General features: G+C 46.7%; 3 protein-coding genes across 6 annotated transcripts in view; 2 read left to right on the top strand and 1 right to left on the bottom strand.

The window, feature by feature from the left end:
• Window positions 1–4,855, bottom strand: part of LOC133347734 (guanine nucleotide exchange factor for Rab-3A-like) — a 28,062-nt gene extending 23,207 nt beyond the window's left edge. For all 4 annotated transcript variants that reach the window (XM_061560261.1, XM_061560259.1, XM_061560262.1 and 1 more), the window contains exon 1: window positions 4,742–4,855. The gene's annotated coding sequence lies outside the window, so the exon portion shown is untranslated. The remainder of the gene's footprint in view (window positions 1–4,741) is intronic.
• Window positions 4,856–6,265: 1,410 nt separating this feature from the next.
• Window positions 6,266–11,312, top strand: LOC133347732 (DBH-like monooxygenase protein 1 homolog). The gene has a single exon (XM_061560256.1). The coding sequence runs from the start codon at window positions 6,910–6,912 to the stop codon at window positions 8,737–8,739; it is 1,830 nt and encodes a 609-aa protein (XP_061416240.1). The 5' UTR covers window positions 6,266–6,909; the 3' UTR covers window positions 8,740–11,312.
• Window positions 11,313–11,350: 38 nt separating this feature from the next.
• LOC133347731 (bestrophin-2-like) lies at window positions 11,351–25,443 on the top strand. The gene is made up of 10 exons (XM_061560255.1): window positions 11,351–12,104; window positions 12,962–13,056; window positions 15,891–16,124; window positions 17,881–18,035; window positions 19,869–19,946; window positions 21,205–21,357; window positions 21,999–22,079; window positions 22,382–22,533; window positions 23,386–23,782; window positions 24,097–25,443. Exons 1-10 carry the CDS (start codon window positions 11,953–11,955, stop codon window positions 24,133–24,135), a joined length of 1,536 nt encoding a protein of 511 aa, XP_061416239.1. The 5' UTR covers window positions 11,351–11,952; the 3' UTR covers window positions 24,136–25,443.
• The last annotated feature ends 395 nt before the right edge of the window (window positions 25,444–25,838 follow it).

The raw sequence follows: 25,838 nt of genomic DNA, 5'->3' as shown, positions 1-25,838 counted from the left end.
AATGTCTCGTTTGTACATCTTTGCTCTAATCATTAGCCTCAATATAACATAAGCAAATAATTAGCAAATATTTTACCAACACCAGCATTAATACATTCCCACACATATGATTCAATCTATGTGAGTTGAAGAATCTACTTTAAATCGATTTGACGTGATGTGCCCAATATCTAAACAGGAAAACGTTGCTTTTATACATGGAAACAACTGCATCCCGCAAGTGGAAGGCAAACAATCCGGAAAAACCTCGCGACTGCCAAAATAAAACCTCTTACTGAGCACAAATGCGCCCGTTTGTATTCGTGCCACCAAGAGCAATTCTGTACTGATGTACAACAACAACAACGTCTGTCAAAACGTTTAACCCAAAAACAACTGGTTTGGTGGGGGGAAAAAACAACCGATGACAACAAAAATACAAAACGACTTCACTTTTGACACAGTGTGTGACACAGGTCAATGGCAACGAAACGAGGTTTCCACCACAGCGAGCATGGTGAGCATGGCACTCATGTGACCAGACACAAAGCATCCATACACGCAAGCCACATTCCACAAACAAGGAGGGCTTAATCCTATGATGCCTGGCACACACTTCTCCATTGACGGGCTGTACCGGGTGAACAAAAACCACCAGAGCATTCAATGTTCCCAAGGGCACAATGCAAAGGTAAATGTTTGACAAATAACCGCCAAGGCACAGAGAACCCTCAACCGCCCTTCCCAACCAAACCCAAGTCAAATTTTATTTTAAAAGCTCGGAGTGAAGGGATCAACTGAGATATTTAAAAAAAGTCAGTAGGAAAAGCAGGAATGAAACCAAGCAAACCCAACCCCGGTAATGAGAAGAGTAGGTGAAATTAAAACTCTGTCAGGTGTTTGTTTTCTCTCCAAGGCTGAAGTCTGACAGAAGATAAAGAGGCTAAGCACACTGAATGTGGAATTAAATCATTGGCTTCCGAATGAACTCAGAACAGCTTGCTTCACATGCACACAGAGACAAAGAACCTCCATCTAATTTTTGTAAACTATGGAGCAAAGTTGTTGGTGAGCACACACCTACGAAAGCTGGCATGACACACGAGACACATACGATATCCAAGAATCCAAAAGCACCGTGGGTAATCATTTCAGTTATAGTTAACCTCAGAGAAACATAGATGCAGGTCACAGTTCCAACAGCACTTGCTGTACATGATAATGTGCGTTTTGACCGTCTTCATGTCTTCCTGGATCGAATAAAGGAAGACATGAAGACGGTCAACGCATCCCCTGAAGATGCCCTGGACCGAGCCAAATGGAGAAGACAATGCCGAAAAGCGGACCCTGCGCCACAGCGGGAACAACGCGAGGAAGAAGAAGACGAGCATGTACAACCTATTTGCTGTACTATTATCTCAGGCCCTAAAGTTTTGGAGCTTCACAAGTCTGTGTGATCCACCAACCCTTGCCTCGAAAGTGCCAATTCTCAGGTGTGTATTTAAACAAATGCTGCTGAAAAGCATTGGTTCGGAAGGCTCATTCGTGAATATTTTGAATGTATTTAGTCTTCAAAACAGAAGCCTTCTCTGAAAATCGCTAAGGGACCAATGTGCAAAGTCAACACAAGTTTTGTTATAAAAAAGGAATCTTAACCTTTATAGCCCAGATGACATTTTGCTTAGCAATCATTATGAGTATTGCCTTTACAGTGTTTGTTCTAGCACTCCTTTATTAAAGTTTAACCTGAAAAAATCTGTTAAACTCTAACGCTTCAAAGTAGTATCATTCATAAAGCCCTCGGGGCTTAGTTCATCTGTAAACAGTGGTTACCTTATAGATGCACAATGCTTGCTACAGAAAAACAAATGTAGACCTTAAATACCAATTGAAAATAATGAACAGTGTCTCCCTACTTAGACAAGCATGGATCAGCGATTATTGTCTCTGCAGGTCACAAACCAATTATGACAATTACACATTCGTATGGCAGAGACTAGGTGTTCAATAGGAAATGCAGTTGACGTTCTGAAAAGTGCTCCTCATTTAATTGATCTCCGATGAATGATGGTGGGATGATTATATCATCTTTATTTGGGGTAGAATGATGCATCCGTTAATTAACATTGATTGTCAAGATCAATATGCATCCATATATTTGCGGGTGTAAGAATCGATGTTTTTCAATTTTTAGATGTCACATATACACGACTCCTGAGACCACTGGCTGCGCTACCATCCACTGCACTATTACAACAGAAATATTTAGAAGTGAAAATCACCACCCCAAATCGTAATAATTCATGGCAACGCATTATGCTTCGACTAATTTCCTTCCAATTGTGCAGATATAACAACACCAATATATATCATTCATATCGTTGTAATTAAGAACGCACTGCTAAGACATGAAGCTAAGTATATGCAACTGCACCGTGGTGGGTTATGGTCTTCCATACCATTGGTCATAACAAATAGCTGATTGATCATGGTTAAGAATAATTAATACTGCAGTTACTTTTCTATATTATGTTGTAATGGCCCCCAACTGTTACATTCATCTTATGCTTATTTTAGGCAAGATGTGTTACCTCCGTAGGTATATCTTTAATAATAATTGGCAATCGGTTTTAAATAATAACCTTTACTCAGGAACACATTATAGTCTCTGGTCTTTTTTTTAGAAGGGTCCTGCTTGGTCAATTCCATTTGATTGATTGACACATGAAAGTACACTGGAGTACTTGTAGGAAATAACACTCAAATCTTCCATAGAAATATCCCAAATCCATTCCAAGCGCTAAACCACTAATTTAGAGATGTCGTGAGATCTGGTACATTCAGGGTATTGGTCATAGGCAATCAGGCTACTTGCTTAACATGTACATAACAGGCGCTAAAGAACAAGATGTTTAAAAAATATATTTCATAAAGCAACTGTGCTATTCAAGAACAAGAATTCAAACAACAATAAACTTCTAGGAAAAATGGGGGAAATAAATCAAATTGCAACCAAACAATTTAAAAGCGAATGCCCTAGATGTGAACGTTATTACAAGTCGTGACTAACGTGATTTCCTTTGCTGAAGAACATTAGTTTTAATTTCCTCCGAGTTGGTAGAACACAGACCAGTGGCTGGCCAACTCGTTTGCAAGGGTGTGGATACTGAACGGGCTGCACACTGCACAACACCAATGACAGACGTGGCTACGATCACTAGTCAAGGTCATGTAGAGCGATAAGCTCTCAACGATGCACATTAGCAGTGTGAGTAACGCACACGCGAATTGCGTGTGCATTTATACTACTCGCATTTTGTTTCATCTGTATATATAGTTCTGTAAAAACATATATCAAAAGTTCATACACCGACACATACATAACAGAGAACACCATATACTGTATTCCTCCAGTTATGCGCAGTGCACTACACAATTAAGAGTGACATTCTCAACACTGCAGCTTATATTCATATACAAGCGTTTAAAAGCCAGTCACACATTCACAGGACCACATGCTCTTAGGCACAGCATCATCTATTTATTGAGTAACACATACTTGCCACCACACTCTTGCACAGTAAAAAAAGCATAAAACCATACATCAGCACAGTAACAGACAATGCACAAGTATACGCAGTAACGTGCACTAAAATAGAATTATAAAGTGCCCCGAAGCAACTATCATATACTGTATACCGAAACCTACCCAGTAAAAAGCATTCATGCACTGTAAAAAAAAACACTCACAACCCCACAAATGCATATGCTATATAGAGGCACATATAATGCCACTCTGCCAACTCTAAATAACATTAATGTACAATTCAAGGCGTGTCAATACCTTGCATTGAGCAGTTTCTATCTTCAATGCAGGTATGAATTGGATTTTGTGGAAATTCCACTTATTTATAAAAAAAGATCCCTATACACACCTAAATAACTCAACCACAAATGGAATGTCCTCATTTGTGGCGTGAACCAGTCTCTCAACCGTAATTCAACATCTGATATCTCCACAGTGTAGTAAGTGGTGTTGAGACTTCGAAGGGACAATGATGATGATGAAGAAATCCTTAACCATCTCAAAGGCACACCAACAACCGCTGCTACTCATGAGTCATGAAAAGCACACCAGCAACCCAAGCTCATGGCAGAGGCCCATCAACCGTCCCACATCACACAAGCTCACCAAACAACTCACGCGTACACCAACGATAAATGATCACTCACATAAATGTAACCATCCGACGCGAACTTAACATAACCCTCCCCTGCTCCCCGTACAACCGGCACCCTCCCTTCACGTCAACCACACCGACACATCATTGACAACTGTTGGGGTAGCCTTACGTTCATTCACTCTCGCCTGAGACCTATACTGGACCGTCAATGACCAAGCCGCCGAGGCGTCTGTCGATTAGGGGAAAAAAAGACCGCAACAACAAGCGACACTCAAAGCAGAGCCCGGTGTTTAACCCCGGACGTCTGTGAAAACGTAGCTCGTCGGAATTCTCCAGGATAAATATTCTGATTCTGAACCCGAACGACGGGAGTTCGGGGTCCTTACGCCCCGACCACTGCTCGGATAGTTTTTTCACCGGGAAGGGCGCACCTCACCCGGTTGGGCGACTAGGCCTCGACGGGTCGGTCTAAATTTTTATTTTTAAATGTATGTTAATTGGCACAGGGGATTATTCCCGTCCGCGCTTGCGACATTTTAAAGCAGAGCAGCTCTGAATGTGCGAGTGACGCGTCTCACCGGGGGTGATTAATCCCGCGCTGTTAAACGAAGCCAGCCGCTCATTCCCAACGAGCGGCATCAGCCGCCTTTGCCGACGTCTTGACGTCACTGCCCTTGCTGACGTCATTACGGTCACTTGACGTCATTGCGCAAAAACGTGACGTGCACCCCTCCCCCTTTTTTTTGGGTGCTGCGTGACGTCACCGCATAAATTTGCATCCGTTCTTCCGGGCGTCAATTGACGTCACTATCCCGTCAAACGTCATGTTACACGTGACATGACGTGTGCCTTAGCATGACCGGTCTTCGTGTTATGGGTGGCGTCATCTAATTGTGCATTACGTCATCGCGTTCCGCTTGGGGTCACCTCATTATGCGTGACGTAGTGTCATTATGCGGCGGAGTGAGCGCATTATGCGTGACGTCACGCATTATGCGATGAACTCGTTTTTTTGCAGGAAATTCAAGCGGAGTCAAACGCTCAAATGTGTTGCAAACCCACCGCGTGTCGCTTTGTTCCGTGTGAATGCGTGATCAAGGCTGAGATCTCTTGGCCTTTACCCAGAACGACGCATTGCAAACGGTCAGATCCGTCACCCTGCGTCACAATGCCACCCCCGTGTTTGAGCAAATAACAAAGAACCCCCATGTATCTTCTTGGTTCTTTCGGTAAAGTCACGTAGAAGGGAAGTAATAAAATAATAAAAATAAAACATAATAAAATAATTGTCACGACGTTTCGGCCACAACGCAAGCAGCTGTCCTCAGGTGAAAACCAGGTCTGTCGAGGCGACAGCGTCTGAATGAAACAGCACACGAGCTTGGAGCATATATATAAGCTGGGTTGGAAGGGGGGGAAAGGGCGCCTTGACAAAATAATTTGCATATCAAGAGGAATTTAGCATATTTATGGGAAATGCAGATATGTGATTAGTACTACTTATGCCCGTGCATTATGCAGGATTAGCAGCATCAAAGGGAGGGGATAGGGGAAATGTCAAGGCGCCTGTTCCCCCCCTTCCAACCCAGCTTATATATATGCTTCAAGCACGGCGCTGTTTCATTCAGACGCTGTCGCCTCGACAGACCTGGTTTTCACCTGAGGACGGCTGCTTGCGTTGTGGCCGAAACGTCTTGAGAATTATTTTATTGTTTTATTTTTATAATTGTGTTACTTCCATTCTTCTACGTGACTTTACCGAAAGAACCAAGAAGATGAATCCCTGCAGTCACGAAAGCTTTAAATCGAAACCCCCATATAGCCTTCACAGACTGTTGGGGCAAGTGCTGTTCGCGAGGAGGACATATGAAGGCCGGAACAGCACACGAGGGGGTGGGTGGCCAACATTATGCCAGGCCGCCTTATCTCCCCCGTGTCGATGTTTCACACATTGCTCCGGAGGCCCAGGACCGGTTCGGATATTCGTCACTGACGTTGGCCGTGAGCGAGAATCTCCGGGTCTCCTAACACAGCGTGCTAACCACTGCGCCACCGCTCCCTTGAGTGACTGCCAAGCAGCCCGCCCCTCCGCTGCACCCCAATTGTGCGTGCACCGCTCGCACGCTGCTGCCTGACTCTTATCTGGAGGCTCCCTTGGTAATTGGACCAAGCCCTCTTTTTTTGATAACTTGACCGGGCCCCCGTTTCACTTTGTCTGTTTTTTAATAGCGCCAGCCCCGCTCTGTGCTCTGTGCGCCCGGGGTTTAGCGGACGAGAAGCCGGGCTTGTTCCGTCAGCTCAGGCACCATTAATTGTCTCCAGCTACATACAGTCTTAGTGGGGTGGACGAAAATTTGTGGCTTGTGAGGCGAGACTCGGTCTGTGGATTTCGCGTGGTCATTCGCTTAGTTTAGCCGACTAAAGCCGTCACAAGTTGAGCCAAATACCCTCGGAGTGAACGCACTCCGAGGGTATCAGCTAATCACTGCACTCAGTGAATAGAAAATACACGTGACTTAACATTGCACTTCGCAGTGCACGTTACTCGCTTATCTTAGGCTGCGTTTTCATTCAGGCTCGTTAAATAGGTCTCATCACCGTCGGGTTTTTGGTATTTGGTGGTTAACCATAGGTGATTTTTCGCGCAACCATAGTCGCAATCGTTCCGTCAAATTAAACTGCTGACCATTCTCCGGAGCCAGAGGTATCCAGATTCCCCGTGGACCGGACGGAGTGAAGGTGCATCATGATGACCGCTTCTGCTCGGCTGTGCCTCGTGGTCCAAATAGCGGCGGTGGTCGTGGTGGCCCTGACGGACCCCAGCGGGGCTACGGACCTGTCTTTGGAGGAATTCCAGCAGTGGGCCAAGCTGCACGACATGTTTTTGGTGTCGTGGAACGCCAACAGCTCCTACATCGTGTTCAAGCTGGAAGTGCAGACCCGCGGCTACGTGGGGTTCGGCGTGTCGAGACACGGCGGCATGCAGGACACGGACATGCTGGTGTGCGGGGCCGACCATGCCGGTGACCCTTACTTGTGCACGGACCGCTACTCGGTGAACGACACGACCCCCGTGAAGGACGACTCTCAGGACGTCCACCTCTTCGCTGTCGACGTCGTCGACGACACCCGCGTCGTCAGGTTTGGACGGCAGCTCAGCACCGGAGACGCACGCGACGTGGACATCACGCGCGGCACGGTGAACGTGGCGTTTGCGTTCGGGATCGACGAGGTGATCTCGTACCACGGCGATAAACGCGGCACGAGTGCGATTGTGCTGCTGCCGCCGCTGCCACCACCACCACCCGACTCTCCTGAGAGCGTCGTGCCACCGGGGACAGGCATAAACGTCGAGCTTCTCACCAGCAACTTCACAATCCCGTCCGATCGAGACACCTTTTACTCGTGCACGATGTTCAAGTTGCCCGAGCTGCCGGAGAAGCATCATCTCATCAAGGTGGAGGCAGTGCTGGCGGATGTCAGCAAGTCGTACGTGCAGCATATGGTGCTCTACAGCTGCACGGGTGACATCGAGGGGGCGCACAATCATCAGAGCCAGTGCTACCAAGCCAACGCGCCGCTGGCGTTCGGGCACTGTCAGGGCATCGTGGCCGCTTGGGCCATCGGTGGCGAGCCGTTCGAGTACCCCGAGGACGTCGGCTACTCGCTGGGGATGAAGGACGACCCCAAGTATGTCCTGCTGCAGATCCATTACAACAACCCTAAATTGGATAAGGGCGTCGTGGACAACTCTGGCTTCCGGCTCTTGTGCACCGATAAGCTCCGGAGGTACGACGCGGGTATCTTGGAAGTGGGAACGGACCCGAGCCCCTACCACATGATCCCTCCGAACGTGTCCGGCTTCGTCACCTACGGCCTGTGCAGCACGGAGGTGCTGCGGCCGGGCCCCGTGTCGAGTGTTCGGGTGTTCGACGCGCTGCTGCACGCGCACGTGGCCGGGCGACAGATCCACGTGCGCCAATTCCGAGATGGCAAGGAAATCGGACATCTCGGTCAAGACGACGGCTACGACGTCAACTCTCACCAATACATACACTTCCCGCGGAGCGTAGAGGTGATGGCGGGTGACATGCTGGTGGTGGAGTGCACCTACGGGACGGAGGGGAGGAGTGATATCACCACGGGAGGCTTCGAGATGCGGCAGGAGATGTGCCTGGCGTACCTGCACCACTACCCGCGCGTCGGCCTCGCGCGCTGCCGCAGCACCGTCCACGTGCCGACGCTCGCTCGCGACCTGCTCGGCTGCGAGGTGACGGCGAGCGACAAGTACAGATACGTGGTCTCGGCGCCGAAGAAGTACGAGGGGAGGCCCCTGGAGTCGGTGATGGCCGAGTACGAGTGGAGCGAGGAGCGCGTCGAGGAGTACTCGCGGCTCCTGCGGAGCGCAGACTACGACGTGAGACAATACCTGCTGACCACCGACACGTGGCTGTATGAGACCGCACGGCTGCCGGCAACGGGCAGCGTGGGTCGCGTTGGCCGCCTGGACCCGTGGCTGTGGTGCGGGTGGGAAATCATCGTGACCACCGCCGTCGCCATCCTCCTCCACCTGTGAAGCCCCACCTCGTCCTCCCTCTTCCCCCTGCGGCCACCCCCGGCCTGTCCCCGCAGCTCCTCGCACCCAGGGCCGGATTAAGTTTATGTAGGTCCCATGGGCTACAGGTTCTGTGAGGCCCCCAGTAAAGAAAAATAACATTTTTTTACAAGGCTAACAACAAATAAAATTCAGCATTCACAAACGAAATAACTTTTCGCTTCAATCTCTGGAGGCCCCTGGGCTGCAGCCACTAAAGCCCTCGTGCCTTAATCCGGTCCTGGTCGCACCTCCGAATATTTGTTCTGGGCAGATTTACGGGATCGGCTGTGTACAGAGTCAATCGTCACACTCATTCCGAGACACGTTCACTCGTCCCGTGCGCCGTACGAATGCAATCTGCGGAGATTCACTCGGAACATTCACTTCAGTTTCACTTCTCGTGATATTCACTCGGTTAACGCCGCAGAGGCACAGCTCAGAGACCACTGCGCACAGATGTACTCAGCAGTCGGTCATCGCGGTCACTACAGATTCACTCCACACAGAATCACTCCACAGACAGTCAGTCACTCGACACGTTTTCTTCAGATTAAGTGGTAGGTGTCTTGAAACATCGGTGTGTTTATACATCGCCGGGGGAGTGCTGTACCACCAGATTATACTGTAGGTATTATGAACGGGCTCCACCACCCTGCTTATGCCTGGTTGCGATTGCCAGCCAGTACTGGAAGAAAGCTTGTCTTTTTAAATCCTTTATATTAAGTTCACTTGCTTGCTTGCTTGCGCGCTTACGATCGTGCACATTTTTCGGTAGTTTTTTAACCCACTTCCCGTGATCCAATCGAGCTGACATTTTGTACAGACTCGTTTTGCGTGACAATTTATTTTCGTGAAAATTTTCTTGTCACTATTTTTGTTTAAAAATTTTCCACTTTTTAGGGGAAAAAAATTTCACTAACACAATCATATATTTTTCCTAAACACAGAAAATTATTCAAGAAAACAACAAACGTGTACAATATAAACAATCATACAAAAACTGAAAACCTTATAAGCCTTATATACGACTTTCCTTATATTTAATTTAAAATACCAATGTGATAAAAATGAAACTCTTACTCAAGAAAAACAGAAATGAATAATAAAATAAAACCGATACCACGCATATAAAGGATTTATAGTGAAAAACTTTGTTTTTACGGGTTAATTTTTTTTTCTGTACACAAAGCACAAACTCGACAAAGTGGAGCACCTTCACTTTGTCTAGTTTCTTCCTCACTACACTTATTACAAGTCTACGTGAATCAGGTTCATGGAAGATCCAGGACTCACTCATTCGCTGCACTCACTCGTTCACCGGCAGTCAGTCGCCTTCTTGTCACTATTCCATCGCTACAATCGCGGTTACTGTTCCTGTAAACTTCACTCATCGATTCGTCCACCATGTCGAGGGCTCGGTCTACCAGACGTGTGTGCCATCCTTGCTGTGTTACATCACAAACACCGCAGATTACAACGTGTTTTTCTGCTTTGATTCCACTTTGTAATTCCCTCCCCTCGTCTGTTTTTCCACAAGCTCTCATAAACTTGCTCAATTCACGGGCCCGTATCCAGAAATTGTGTAAAAAAATTATCCCATAATAGTTAATCTTTTACGATGCTATAGTTTACGAGTTCACTTAGCCATTGTGGTAAAGTATGGTCAAAGGACCACTGAGACTCACACGGCGTAGGGAGGCCCTCATCCATCATTGGAATTGCAAAAGGGCTAGACGTGCATATTATACATTGTTCACTACAATCTACAATGCTCACGACATTGACGGTGATTGTGTATGACCAATAATGGCAAGCAATACTCGCAACTATTATTCTCAGTCATATAGCGATTACACTGCTTTTGCTTTGAGAGTTGGTGGATTGCAGATACACCACCTTCAATTAACATTGGGGCAACGCGATTTGTTAATTCATAACTCGCATTAAACTTCTGTAAATGTCGGGTCTAGCTTACTCTCCAGAATATTACGCATTAATAATACATTACTGTATATCGATTGACATATGTTATATTTACACGTGATTGCTAAATTATACGCAGGGAGACTTTGCATGCCGGAAAAAAAACTGCTGAAGGAGTGGTCACGTGATCTTTTGGACGTCATCTAGCAATGCGTACCGCTAAACCGCAAGAATTTACGTAGTTTGTGTTGCTTTTGTAATAAAATTATGCTTTTTTTAATACGTAAAGAAGTGTTTTTATTTTATTAAAAAAAACTCGGCTTTTGTAAGACCAATTACGCACAGCAGCACTAAGCACTTTTTGAACCGTAGTTCCATGTAACATTGCAATTAAGATGTACTTTTCAATCGTGCCATTTTCCCAACCATCACCAAACCTCAAGTCGTCATCGCCACCACCTTCACAATTGCGCGGAGCTCTCGCGCTCAACATAATTCCGGATTTACACTCCAAAAATCCACGCCACGCGCCCGTTGTGTGAGCGGCACAATGCCACCCATTGTGCCCTCGTGGCCTGATACCACCACCCAAACATTCGCAAGTAGAAGAAACGACAAAACTGACCACAGGCAGTCGAGGGGAATCGTTTTACTGGCGGCAGTCAGGGCTGCCATCAGCGTATTTCTAATGAACACAATTCGCAATTGCTTTTTATTTGTCGTCTCCGCTTAGTAAAGGGGAGTGAATTGTGCGTGAAAAAGTGGTGGATTTTTTTGTGCGTAAGCCATTTGAACATAGCTCGTGTTATTATTTTTGTTTGACTGACGTATCATTGTAGGATATTTATTTCTGAAGCCAATTGCTTTTTTGTATCTTATACGTTTTAAAGGAAGTTAGCAAAATTTTCCTGAGGTAGGCAAGTGTAAAAACATTACATTTAAAAATCCAAAGGTGAGTATATTTGTTGATAAAGCTTGGGATCGTGTGCAGATTATTCCACAAGCTTTATAAAAAGGAATCCAAATTTAAATTGTCTGATTGCTTTTGCAATTCCATTTCGACATGAAGGTCACGTGTTGTCAGGTGTAAGCGGGCCAGGTGAGAGTGAGGTCCGGGCCAAATCACATTGTGTCCAGTCAAGCTCATCTGGGTCAGGTCATATTTTTGTTCCAGATCAAGGTCAGGTCAGACTTGGACCATGTTGAGCCAGGTGTCAGGTTAAGCAAAGAGCACGTCGGGGTCAGGTGAGGGTTAGGTAAGATCACGGCATGACGGTTACCTACTCCAACAAGGTGGCCAATGCACGACTCGGGGGCTTCTCACAGCTGCTCCTGAGATGGAAGGGGTCCATCTACAAGCTTCTCTACAAGGAGTTCTGCATCTTCCTCGCCTTGTTCTTCACGCTCAGCAGCGTCTACAGGTGCTCGGGTGATGCGGTCCAAAGATGGGGGATAGATGCTGTGAATCGTTCGGAGAATGGGGTGTTGGTGTATTCACTGCGGACCATCACATACTGGTCTGTCAGTCTGTGTAAAGACTCCAACAGAGACCAATCTATGTATTGAAAAAACGGCCCTATCAGCCTCTGGTTTGACTTTTTATTGTCTAGAAATCATTCAAAGTCTGGGCAGCATGATTGTTTTGCGGGTTAGCCTGTCAGTAAAGTATTGAGTTTAGATACCATTGGCAGCTATGCTATGCTGTGTGTGTATAATAGTCTGACGATCTCACCAAACATAGATTTGTCAGTATATTGTTATCCAGTAGACCTCATCAGAGACTGGTCTATCAAATTGTATGCTTTAGAGACACAATTAGAAACTGGTTTATCAGTCTGTTGTCTGAATACCTCATCAGAGATAAGTCTGTGTATTGTATAGACACCCCATTAAAGACTGCTGTTAAGACTTCATTCGAGTACTTAATGCTAATCTTCTGGTCGATGGCGTGAAGACCTCATCAGAGATCAGTATTTTGTCTGAAGCCTGTTAGAAATACAGTATTGTCCTGAGAGCAAAAACAGAAATCAAATTCAAGTCAATTCCAGCTGGTCACTACATCGTATTATTTAGCTATCACTTGATTAAAGGCCAGTGACTTGTGGCTATAAAACTGATTTCATTCCATTAGATGTAGGTACTAATATCAGCCCTGCGCAATAGATGATCCAGAGACTTCCCTGCCGATTTAACTGGGGAGGGAGAGCAGCATAAGACCAGGAATGATGTCTGTTTTTATGATAATGATGATGCTGACATTTGGTTTCATATTTTTTAGGTACATGCTTTCGGAAAATCAGAAAAGATATTTCGAGAAGCTCGCGATGTACTGCAACAAATACGCGGAGCTCATTCCCGTCTCATTCGTGTTGGGTAGGTGTCTCAGCAGTGGCGGCTCCTGCAAAATCTCTCAGGGGGGGCAAATGTCTGGATGATTGATAAGGATAAGGTCCACCAATGCAATGGATAAATTAACAGCTTAAGCATGTAAAGGGAACTTCACTTCTTTAATATTAATGAAAAATAAAGTGACTCTTACAATACATCTTGTTTGTTTCTATCTCACTATTATTACAATCCACTCACTTTCTTTTATTAAAGATTCCACTAGGTGGCGACAAATAATATTGTTGACTGAAACGTGCTTACGTATGATGACGTAAGCACGTTAGTGCGAGCCCTCCCGGAAGCCATAGAGAATGCATTGCAGCGCCCGCCGTTCGAAAAAAAAACATCTTTGAATGTAAGTCTATGGGAACACTCTGGGTGATTCTCAGCCAGAGTGAAATCGCCCAAAAAGAGGCGGTACTCCACAGAACGTGACATGACGCTGATTGGACTATATCCAGAGGCACAGTAACGGCTGAGATTGGTGGTGCGTCGCCCAATCGCCCTAATGAAGAAACCGCCCCGGTGTCTCAGTGACCACGGCTGTCGGTGCAGAGTCTGTTATCAAAGTTGAGAGTGCAAATACGTGTCGGAGAGATGGATGCACGCTTGGAATTACACTGAGACAGTGGCGTGGTAACTACGTTATCAATTCAGGGGGTGTGGAAATCGGTGAAGTGGGGCCTCAAATTTGTATTTGTCTCGCACGTTCGCAGCCAGGCTGCATATCACGACTCCTCTTGTCTAATAACATTATGACGTAAGTTTTTGTTCTTTTACACTGTCGCTGAAAACACATCTCATGGTGGTTGTCAAGGCGGCCCCAAATAGCTTTAGCCACCAGGATGGGAGCAAGGCACCCCCTGCCCCCACGATAGTTATGCTACTGCACTGAGAGAAAGAGGAATGACTGTTAGGAAGAGTAAGTGGGATTGGATAGATCACGTCGCAAGAAGGGCAGCTGATGGCTGGTCGTCGAGTCGAGGCGAGCGACGTTGAGGCAGCCACAGGAGGACACGTGCCAGTGAGGGTGTCCACCGTGCATATGGAGCGATGCGATTGGCTCGTGTTGAGGAGCTCGAGAGATAAATCTTGACTTAAAGCTTTCGTAACTGCAGGAATTCATATTATTTGGGTCTTTCGGTAAAGTCACGTAGATAGAACAATAAAATAATAAAAATGAAAATAGAGTGAATACAAAATAATAAAAATATCACGACGTTTCGATCGCAACACAAGCAATCGTCATCAGGTGAAAAAAGAGGGGGAAAAGCTGCTGAGGCAAGCTGTCTTAAAGGTTTGAAATGGTATCGCCCAAGGGTCATAAACGAAGTGGGCGGGGCTAGTGATGTTAAAGTGAGAAAGATTAGCATGTCAATGTAAGAGATTAGCTTATCCATGTAAGAGATTAGCATATCCATGTAAACGGTGGCTATGTTAGTGTGAACCTGTTAATGTAAAATCAGAGAGTCGAAAGTAACTGCGAACATCGGAATGTAGGATGGAAACATCACAGCCAGTTATGACTTAAATTGGTAAATAACTTCCTTCCAATGATTGCTCAGTTTGTACCCATCTTCTCAGTTGAAATTGTGTCTGTGTCTATTTCTCTGGATGACTTCATGAACGAATCTTTGTTGATAGCCAGTGAGTTTGCAGAGTACAGTACCTTTGTCTTGGAGAAATCAATTTCGTGTGTGGCCACCGCATTAAAACAATGATCAGCCATGGCTGAGGTATTGGACCTACCGTGTTTCAAATCTGCCTTGTGTTCACAAACACGGTCCAAGACATGTCGCTTAGTTTCCCCAATGTAACTACTGCCGGAAACACAGCTTAGTTTGTAGACGCCGGGGAATTGCATGTCAGGAATAACATCCTTCACAGATGGGATCAGATCACGAATTTTACGTACTGTTAAATCGAACCTGGATCTTGTATTTGCTCATGATTTTGGAAATATTTTTGGTGACCCCTGCTATGTATGGCAAGGTGATGGTTTTGATTGGGTCCTCCGATGGTTCTTTCCCAACAGTTGGGGTGATAGCTTTACGGATTGTGCAGTCTGAACAGCCTTCCTGATAGTAAAGCAGCAGCGGATAGATCGTGGCCGACGATGAATCGAGGCGGCGGGGGGTGGGGGGGATACGTGGGTGAATCGTTAGATGTCCTCTCGACAGCTCTGCTGGGGGGGGCTGCGGTGGCGAGATGTTATCTCCCTCGCCTGGTATGCAGAAGGTCGTGGGTGCGATCTCGACCCTGACGCCTGTATATTTCGAGTTTGCATGTTCACCCCGTGGATTTTTTATCCAGGTCCTCTGGGATTTTCCTCTCCACATTTAAAAACATGCATCTAGATTATTTGGCTGCTATACATTTTTCACATGATAAGCCACTGTCGTTGAACTATCATTTGTGGCCAGGTCGGCATCTGAAAAAGAGCTATATAGCTCAAGTGTGCCTTACCTGGTAAAATAAAAAAATATAATTGAATAGTGATTTAAAGCTTTCGTGACTGCAGGGATTCATCTTCTTGGTTATTTCGGTAAAGTCACGTAGAAGAGAAATAATAAAATAATAAAAATAAAACATAATAAAATAATTCTCACGACGTTTCGGCCACAACGGACGGCTTGCTTGCGTTGTGGCCGAAACGTCGTGAGAATGATTTCATTATGTTTTTTTTTATTAATTTATGATTTCACTTCTACGTGACTTTACCGAAAGAGCCAAGAAGACTAGTTGAATCGTTTTAACCGATTGGTGGCCCGCTCACTGCGCTACACGCGGGTCCCCCGTGCGTCTCACTGTCGGTGCAGGCTTCTACGTGACGCTGGTGGTGTCGCGCTGGTGGAGCCAGTACGAGAGCCTGCCGTGGCCCGATCGTCTCATGCACCTGGTCGCGTGCAACGTGCACGGCGCGGACGAGCGCGGCCGCCTGCTGCGCCGCACGCTCATGCGCTACGCCAACCAGTCGGCGCTGCTCATCCTGCGCTCCGTCAGCACGGCCGTCTACAAGCGGTTCCCTACCATGGACCACGTCGTTGAGGCCGGTGCGTGGACTTCCTCGCGTCCACATCTGCTCGAGAGGCTGGTCGTCCGCTCTCTTCCCTCGGGCGGTTGCTTCTCGTCTTCTGCTGGTCCCGGGTCTAGAACTCGTTTGGGTTGTCTGCATTTCTGGCTTCAGTCAAGTCCTTGAACGAGAGCTTACGCTCGTCTCTCCGTCGTACTATCACTAGACTTTCTCTCTCGGTGGGTGACCGCTTCATCTCCTCTGCTTCCCCACATTGAGTGGACACCCACACGTCCACCTCTGCTCGAAAGGGTGGTCGTCCGCTTTCTTCTCTTGGACGGTTGCTTCTTCTCTTCTGCTGTTCCTGGCTCTGAAACTCATTTAGTTGTCTGAATTTCGGCAAATATCGCCATCTGTTTACACATCCATATGACAGTATATAATCATCATCATATATTTGTTTAATGTTGAATGTTGTTATAGCTTATTTTTGTAAATTGTGATGTGATCAGTCTGAAGGTAATGCACTTTAGCCGACATGTGCTGCAGGGAAATACATATTTTTCATTTATTTATGTTTGAAATAATGTTGATTCCTCATGTGATAGTGTTTTGTGTTTGTTATGATCTCTACATAGTTAATTGCTGCACATTAGTTGTCATCGTGATGACCCAGCTTACTCTTGCAAATGAGGAACATCCTGGTCTTTTGAGCCTTCATCTGGTAAAACTAAATAAAGTTGAAGCTTGCAAATGTACACGGCTTATTCTCCTCTGCACCTGAGCGTACCGAGGAGAAATCTGTGTGACAAAGCTTTCAGTAGTCGGGCACCTCGTTTGTGGAACGTTTTGCCTCTTAGTCCGTGAGGGTCGCTCCGTCAATCCACGTTTTAAGGGCTCGTCTTGAAATACATTCATTTTCTCTTGCGTATAGGGTTGTTTTACCCTCATCGTTTTAATGTTAAGGGTTTATTGTTTTACCCTCATCGTTTTAATGTTAAGGGTTTCTTTTTTACTGGGACTATGTTTTTTTTTACTTAAAGCTTTCGTGACTGCAGGGATTCATATTCTTGGTTCTTTCGGTAAAGTCACGTAGAAGGAAAATTTATAATAAAAATAATATAGTTTAATATATTTTTATGTCTTTATTTATAATAAAAATAATATAGTTTTATATATTTTTATGTTTTTATTTCCCTTCTACGTGACTTTACCGAAAGAACCAAGAATATGGGACTGTGTTGTCAAGTGCCGTGAGGCACTTTACAAGACAAGCCTTTGATTATGTCTCTCCATCATACCATCGGCCTTGAGCTCTCACTCTCCCAGATAAACTCTAAACAACTGTTAAACGCTGAACAAATGAGTGCCGATAACCATCTGCATTTGTCTCCCAGTGCATTCTGCACTGCTGTCACTCCCGGGAAAGGCCATATGACCTCTCATCGCTTAATTGGCAATGGTAATTAAGAATGGGGGCTGAGTCTGCAGCTGCTGGCGCGGGCGGAGTCCACAGATCCCAGTTAAAGACACGAAAAACTCGACACACTCGTCAATCTCACGGTGGCCTTCGATGGAAAAAGATAAAACATTTGACGTTTCAGGCAATGGCCCTTCATCTTATTATTATATATACACGCAGTATGTTTTGTTGCGTTGGCAGTGTTGCCTTTATAAGGCAGCAATGCCCATACCTTTATAAGGCAGCACTGCCAACGCACCCGCAATGACCAACGAACTGAGTGAAGAGGGCAAGAGACGCGGACTTTAGGCGCGCGAGATGCCACCACCCGCAGGCTTCATGACTCCCGCGGAGCGCCGCAAGTTCGACGGCCTCCGCTCTCCGCACAACAAGTTCTGGGTGCCGTGCGTGTGGTTCGCGAACCTGGCGGCGCAGGCCAAGGCCGAGGGACGCATTCTCGACAACGTGTCGCTGCAGCTCATCCTCAACGTGAGTGACGGGGACGACAAACTAAGAAAAACTGGAAGAAAAAAAACAACGATTTGATCCACAATAGGGGTTTTTGGGGTGAGATACGAATGTGCCGTTAAACCCGCCACCACCCGACACAGCCAATTAGTAAGGTTTGTCACGTAAATAAAACGTGCCAATTCGTTACTAGTTCGGCACACACCCCGTGTGTTGGAGAGTAAACCCACAAAATGTACCATTCGAGTACATTTGAGTGGGGTTACTGCCCAACACACCAGTGCGCTGAATTAGTAAAGAATTGAATGTTTTATTTACGTGAAAAACCTAACTTATTGGCTGTGTCGAGTGGTGGCAAGTTTATCGACACAATTATATTTACGTAATCTAACCCAAAAAACCTCTCATTTGGATATTGGTCGCGAAAGCCTCCGTGTGAAACTAAACTATTTTATTTCACCAGGTAAATCCCACTGAGTTATTCGCTCTTTTTCAGAAGCGACCTGGTTATCACAAATTTGTGGCCACATCGGCTTCTGAAAAATAGCTACTTTAGCTCAGTGGGCCTTACTTAGGGTCACACTAGCGGTGGACATTTATAGCAGCCAATTAAGCTCAACGTGTCATGATTTTAAATGTGGAGGTGAAAACCCGAGGACCCAGATAAAAATCCACGCGGCCACGGGTAGAGAGAGAGGCGTCAGGTCTGGATTGAATCCACGGCCTCCTGCATACCGGGCAAGGGAGCTAACATTTCGCCACCACGGCACCCCAAACAGTAAATGAAAACCGTAGCTACCAGGGTCTTAATTTTTTTTACCAATTTTTTCCGGGCACGTGTCCAGCAGCAATGGCCATACCGAATGGTATACTGGATGTGGTGGCCGGGTGTGGGAATATTTTCTGGGTCGCTAACTCGGAAAAGAATGTGGCCTCTGTTAAAGATCACCTCTAATGCTCGACGTTAACCACTTTGGAATAGCAGAGAGGTCAACTTTTGTGTTAAGAGATGGATGAATGAGGCAGGACCAATATCTATGTTACTATTCTGGACGATAACAAAGCAATAAGCTATTTATGATAAGTTACATACGGTTAAAACACGGAAAGCAATGGAAAGATAGGGTAAACAACTGGAGGCTCAGAGTAGAACGTGGCTGGAATGTGTTTATACTGTAAATGTAATCAGGAAGGGAATGTGGAGGAGGTTGTGATGAACGGGGTGCGTGTGGAGGGAGGGTGCAGGGGAGCGGTGGTGTAGTGGTTAGCACGCTACCGAGTTCGTTTCACGCTGACGGCCAACACCAGTGACAATTATCTGAACCCTTGGTCGACTCAGCCTCAAATGAGTACTAAGTGTGGTGTGTAAACATCGCCACTAGGGAGACAAAGGCGGCCAGACGTGATGCTGGCCACCCATCCTCTGGCGTGCTGTTCCGGCCTTCATCGACACTGTCACCGCTAAAGGCACTCGCCCCAAAAGTGTGCTAAAGGCTACACGGGGGATCTTTGTTTTCACATGACAGGTCGTTGAGACTGGCGGTGGAATGTCACCCAGAGGTCGGTAACCAAGGGGGACGGCTGTTAGAGCGGACCCAGGAGATTGGGTGTCGACTCTGTAAACTCTGCAACAATGGCAGGATACGGCAAAAGGAAGAAACGGTGACGGGGGATTGTTGTGGTGTCAGTGTATGGGCGTCGTGGTGGCAAATAGGCATTGGCCACGATTTTATTTGCATCTGAAAGTACATTACAGTGCAAGATAATCCCCCCAAAAAAACAGTTCGACCAAGTTGAAGATTGCAATAAAAATGAACAAAATAGCCTAAACATAGGCTATTTGCCGATTTCCAGGACCTGAACAACTTCAGAAGTTGCTGCAGCATGCTGTACAGCTACGACTGGGTCAGCATTCCCCTGGTGTACACGCAGGTAATGTCACCTGCCGCAAACCGTTCTCACCTGCACCCTTCCCCCCGTGCTCTTCCTAGCCACGCAAATGCTGCCACGTCCTTGCTGTTCACTCAGATTCACAAACGATATTGCCCCGTCTGCCTCGACCTGTGTGGCCATGACAGTATACCGGTAGTATTCGCAACGGCCAAGGTTAACTTTTCGCAGCGGCTTTTGGCGAGCCATTGCGCTTCTGCGGCCGTCTGGAACGCTCTTCCTTCCCATATTAGGAAGCCCACTGGAGCTATACACTTTTAAATCTAGATTGATAACTAATTTCTTTAGGACTGCTTTTTGTGATTAGTTTGTTGTCTTTCCCCCCGCACCTACGATTAGCACAGGTAGCTGCGTACGGTGCGAAAGAGGTTCAACATTCCACAGCGCACACACACCTCTCGTGCTTGCTCGATCTTCACGTGGTAAACTCAACCACACACATCACAGCGGGCCCTTCATCCATCAGTAGATTGATCGTGGCTGATGACGATGATGGTCATTGTGTGTGTGTGCACGCTGCTTTCTCAAGTAATATGCTGGCCTTTGTACGTCCATCTGGATTTCTGCGTCTGATCTACTGTGCTCGTCTCAATGACTGTGTGTGTATTTAATTGCTTGCTGTTGATGCCTGTGTGTCTACGTGCTTGTTCATGAATTTATTTCATCGTCCGCGTTTCTGCCGATCAATTCAAAAGAAAATACTGCAGCACACCTAGACGTGTTAACGGCACATCGGTTGCACCGCATTTAATTTTTTGTATGGCTGACATAGATGCAGAGCAACAACTACAATTTTACATCGATCAACCAAAAATGTGTCGTTTAAATTGTCCTGGAGGTGGGACCACCACACCCTCAGCCCAACTTATATCTCCACCAGCTGACTGTGGATGCATTTAACATTTGGTTACAAGCTTTGATGGCCCGAGTCCAGGACCTGCTTAACGGGCAAGTGTCCATTTGCTCAGCGGTCCAGTCCAACCCTGGTGGCTGCTAGGTAATGTGTATCATTACTTGCATGCCCGTGATGTCGTACTGTCATGCTATACCTTGCTCAGCATGTGCAATGCTGTTCCACACCACGTGGACTCGTGCATGTAGCCTGTGCAGTATGGTGCATGAAGTTGTATGGTGCTCATGGCATGTGCGGTGTATGCCGCCAATGTGTGTGGTGGCAGGACATTGAACCATCTGTGTGGTGCCGAGTTGACTCGCCTGTGTGGTGCGCGCGGTGCTGCAGGTGGTCACGGTGGCAGTGTACAGCTTCTTCCTCGCCTGCCTCATCGGCCGCCAGTTCCTGGACCCAGCACAGGGCTACCCGGGCCACGACTTAGACCTCTACATCCCCGTCTTCACCCTCCTGCAGTTCTTCTTCTACGCCGGCTGGCTCAAGGTTCGGGAGGTGCACGCTGCCCGGGATTTGAACCCTCGACCCCACGGCTGAGGAGCCATGTTGTTCAGCCGAGTTGTCCTTGTCCAATGAGTCAAGAATCAAAGTGTCTCCTGGCTCAGTCAAGCTATAGTGCGGTACTCCTTGACAATTATGACACTAAGCCAGTGGTGGAAATTCCATTTTCCTACAATGCGATAGTGCGGTGCTCCTCTCTTGGTGTATAATTCATTCCTACTAAAACTCTAGTGTGCTACTGTGGTCATCCAGAACAGACCATACAACATGCCCAATCCAGAGATATCACAACGATACATTCTGCTGCTTCTAACGTGGTTGTCTGGTTTGACCACCTGAATGTGAAATTGTAGTTGTTGCTCTGCATCTACATCAACCATATCAAAGAAGAAGTATCGAGTGGGGGAGAACACGGGATGTGAAGGTTCAACTGCCATGGAACGTGAGATTAAGGAGGCTTCCCTCGACGTGATTAAGTTATTTTACAGCCAACCATATCGACCGCTTGGAATGTTGGAGTCTTTAGTTTATGCAATGTATTTATGCGAGGTTATTTTCATGTTTATTCTTGGCCGTGAATTTCATGCTGATGATGATTTCCCCTCCATCACGGCCTATATCCACAGGTCGCAGAGCAGCTTATAAACCCATTTGGTGAGGACGATGATGATTTTGAAGCCAACTGGTGCGTGGACAGGAATCTGCAGGTAAGGAGTAGTGCTCGCCACGACCCCTGTAATGTTCTGCACAACTGTCCACTGGAGTTTTTTTGACATGATTGCCAAACATCAAATCTTTTATTATTTAAAGTAAATACCTTATGCTGCACACCAGCATGATCATTAGGTGGCTGTGAGCGAGTGTGTTTTAATAATGCAAGCCAATGTGGGCGCACGCATTTGCACATTTCCCCATGAGCCAAACAAAGCGGAGGCTCCCTTATTGGACCGGCCTGAAAGTTTGTTGTGGGCTGCATTTTCCCCTAACGGGCACAACGCGGTGGCCGCAGGTTTCGCTCATGGGCGTGGACGAGATGTACCGGGACCTGCCGCCCCTGGAGCACGACGTGTACTGGGACGACATCTCACCGTGCCCGCCCTACACCGGCGCCAGCTTGGTCCACCACAAAGCCTCCTTCCAGGGCTCCACCTTCGACATCAGGTGTCCCAGGGGCTCGCACTGGCAACTAGAACTAAAGCGCCATGGTGGCGAGATGTTATCTCCATCACCTGGTATGCAGGAAGTCGTGGGTTTGATCCCTGACACCTGTATATTTCTATTTTGCATGTATCTCTCTCTCTCCCGATTGGTCACGTGGATTTTTCTCCGGGTCCTCCGGTTTCCCTTCACATTTAGAACCAACATGCGTTTAGAGTATTTGGCTGCTATACATTTCCACATAAGCCGCTCCATTGAGCTATCATTTGTGATAGCCAGATCGCTTATGAAAAATACCTATATAGCTCAAGTGGGTCTTAGTTGGTAAAATCAAAAATAGCGAAGTTTATAGTTCAACTCGACTGCAAAGCGTGGATCGGTCGCTCGCGTTTATTTTACTCACAGAGTCAGACGCAGGCTTGAAACTGTTCATTACTCGACATCAACATTACCTCTAGTCGTGGTTGTAATGTCAAGTGTGATCTCTGACATTGCAATGTGGAATTGCCATCATTGGCTTATGAAAGTCAATGTAAAGGAGCACCACTTCAATGTCTATTTGAGAAAAGAAACACTGACTTCATACGAGCCGCTTATGGATTTTCTCGCCTTCTCACATTGTAAATGACCATCTCCCAACTAAATCCTGGAAAATTATGGTCAGAAAATATTGTTGCTAATTGCACACCAGCCTCCCTCCCGCACTTCCAATTAGCACGGTTGGCTACGTACGGTGCGAAAGAAGTTCAACATACATACATACGCCCCATGGGCAACACCCCCAACACCCTCCTCCCTAACCACATCATGACCAGATGTGCCATCACACACCAACCCCTCTGCCGTCCGCCCCAGCATTCCTGCACAGGAGATGGAGTTCCAACGACTGGATCACATCTCGGAGGAAGCCGAGCGATGCTCGTCTCCAAGCGTTGCTGGCACCAGCGATGGCAGCCTCACACCGCCGCTGCTGCTGTCGCCACCGGCAGTGCCACCAGCGGGGAGGGGAGGCCCGTCGCGCCCCCGCTCGCTGCTCACCATGCTGGCTGCGGCCACCATGCCACCGACAGCGCCAGATCATCGCGGCTGGAGCAGCGCGCCACAGACACCCGTGCTAAGACGCACGCAGCCATTGCTGCCGCTGCCGCCGCCGCCACCACCCAGGGGCCGCCGGTGCGGGTGTGTCGTCAGCCACTCCGATGGCCTCGTCGTCCCGCTCGGCACAGGGCAGCGAAGCAAGCACGACGCACAGGTGTGGGACAGTGTAGATATATATGCGTGTTCAAGACCTATGGAGGCAAGGATTGGTCGCTCACACACCATCATTAATATAATGTAATCTGCATTATAGCGGAATGGGTTGATCTAAATGAGACGAATGCTATGTGCGCTGGCGGATAACACGTTGATCTGCGGAACTCGGGGTCGTTATGGGATACAAGTTGGTCAGTTAGCAGTACAGCAAGTATGTTGAACTGACCCCTGCGATCGCAATACAACCCATATGTTACAGAATGCTCTCGTATCTAACAACCCTGTGCGTTTCACTGCTCTACCCCATGACAGGTCAATGGGAGCTGCCACGTGGACATGTCTACTCTTTAAAGTGACGTCCGCTCAACACATCACGTAGAGCAATGCTCTAATAGGACTGGTGTCGATTCAAAAATTAAAACATTACATGAATTATCTATCTAAACCTTTTAAATGATGCTACATTTCTACTTAAGGTGATTTCATCCAACCAGCCACCCATACCTGCTTCGAATCACAATGAAACATACGGGTTAATTGCATGAGCTTACTTCAGTGTGCAATTGTCATATATTAGGCATATGAAACACCCGTGCAGAACTTGTCTTCTGATGTTCAAAGAATAATTTGCATTAAAAGCCTCCCCAATACGACATCATCACGATCCACGGGCAGGTAGCCCGTCGTTGTCCACTGCACATTTAGCCATACTCTTTGGTTCTTTCGGTAAAGTCACGTAGGTAGAAAAATAATAGATCACGACGTTTCGATCGCAACACAAGCAATCGTCATCAGGTGGGACAACCACAGCAATAAAACACTGCTGAAGTAGGCGAGAGATCTGCCGTGGGTGGGAGAGAGAAGGGGGGGGGGGCTGAAAGTGGACCCCGCAGCAGCACCCGGGTCACTGGAATAGAGATCGGAGGGAGATGCACAGAGAGAGAAAGACACACAGAGAGTCGGAAATAACAGCTGACATAGGCAGGTAGGATGGAAACATCACTGTCAGTTAAGACTTTACCTGGTTCATAACGTCCTTCCAATGATTGCTCAGTTTGTACCCATCTTCTCGGTTGAAGTTGTGTCTGTGTTTTAATATCTGGATGGCTTCATGAACAAATCTCTGATAATAGCCAGTGGGTTTGCAAAGTACCTTCGTCCTGGAAAAGTCAATTTCGTGTGAGCCCACTGCGTTAAAACAATGATCAGCAACGCCAGAGGTATTGGTCCCACCGTGTTTCAGATCTGCCTTGTGTTCGCGAACGCGGTCCGAGACATGTCGTTTCGTTTCCCCAATGTAACTGCTGCCGCAGCCACAACTTCGTTTGTAGACACCAGGGTATTGCATATCAGGAATCACATCCTTTACAGATGGGATCAAATCACGGATTTTGTGTACTGTGTTGAAACGAACCTGGATCTTGTGTTTGTTTAAGATTTTGGAAATATTTTTGGTAACCCCTGCTATGTATGGCAAAGTGATGGTATTGGTTTAAATTTGTATTTTGTCTTGTGCCAATATGCTCAAGTAGTGCACATCTTTCTGGTACCAATCTCTTGTCATCACACCATTCTGTTAAGTATTCCTCTCTTTCCATTTGGGGCCGTCCATAAATGACGTCACGCACCTGGGGAGGGGTCAGACATTTGTGACGATGTGTGACGAGGGGGGGTCAAAATCGTCCAAAATCGTGACGTCATTTATGGACGTCCCATTTCTCCAAACACACTTTACATTTTCCTATTGTTACCCATCTTACGTGTATCCAAATAGTTCCAGTTTCCTTCTCATTACTGCCTGCAACATGTCTTCTATTTGATACCTTTTTCTGACTTAGACATTGGTCTTTGGGTCCAGCTTAGATGCAGTATCATTTTGTAGAACTATTTATGCCAATATCAGACATTCTTTTATTATTTCCCTTCGACGTGACTTTACCGAAAGAACCAAGAATATGAATCCCTGCAGTCACGAAAGCTTTAAATCGAAATATCTTACCTCGGTCAGTCTTTTTAAATTCCTCAAAGGCATAAAGCTATACTGAACACGCATG

The sequence above is a fragment of the Lethenteron reissneri genome, chromosome 26 (assembly GCF_015708825.2).
Source record: "Lethenteron reissneri isolate LAM-NWPU_2019-01 chromosome 26, ASM1570882v1, whole genome shotgun sequence".
In the NCBI taxonomy this organism is placed as follows: domain Eukaryota; kingdom Metazoa; phylum Chordata; class Hyperoartia; order Petromyzontiformes; family Petromyzontidae; genus Lethenteron; species Lethenteron reissneri.
This window is presented reverse-complemented; position numbering and strand designations above follow the sequence as displayed.

Excerpts from the sequence above, each read along its gene's own strand:
- LOC133347731 (XM_061560255.1), top strand. The coding sequence starts at position 11,953 with ATGACGGTTACCTACTCCAACAAGGTGGCCAATGCACGACTCGGGGGC. Across the intron at positions 16,125-17,880 it reads GGACCACGTCGTTGAGGCCG|GCTTCATGACTCCCGCGGAG; the intron begins GTGCGTGGACTT and ends CACCACCCGCAG. Across the intron at positions 21,358-21,998 it reads TCTACGCCGGCTGGCTCAAG|GTCGCAGAGCAGCTTATAAA; the intron begins GTTCGGGAGGTG and ends CTATATCCACAG.
- LOC133347732 (XM_061560256.1), top strand. The coding sequence starts at position 6,910 with ATGATGACCGCTTCTGCTCGGCTGTGCCTCGTGGTCCAAATAGCGGCG.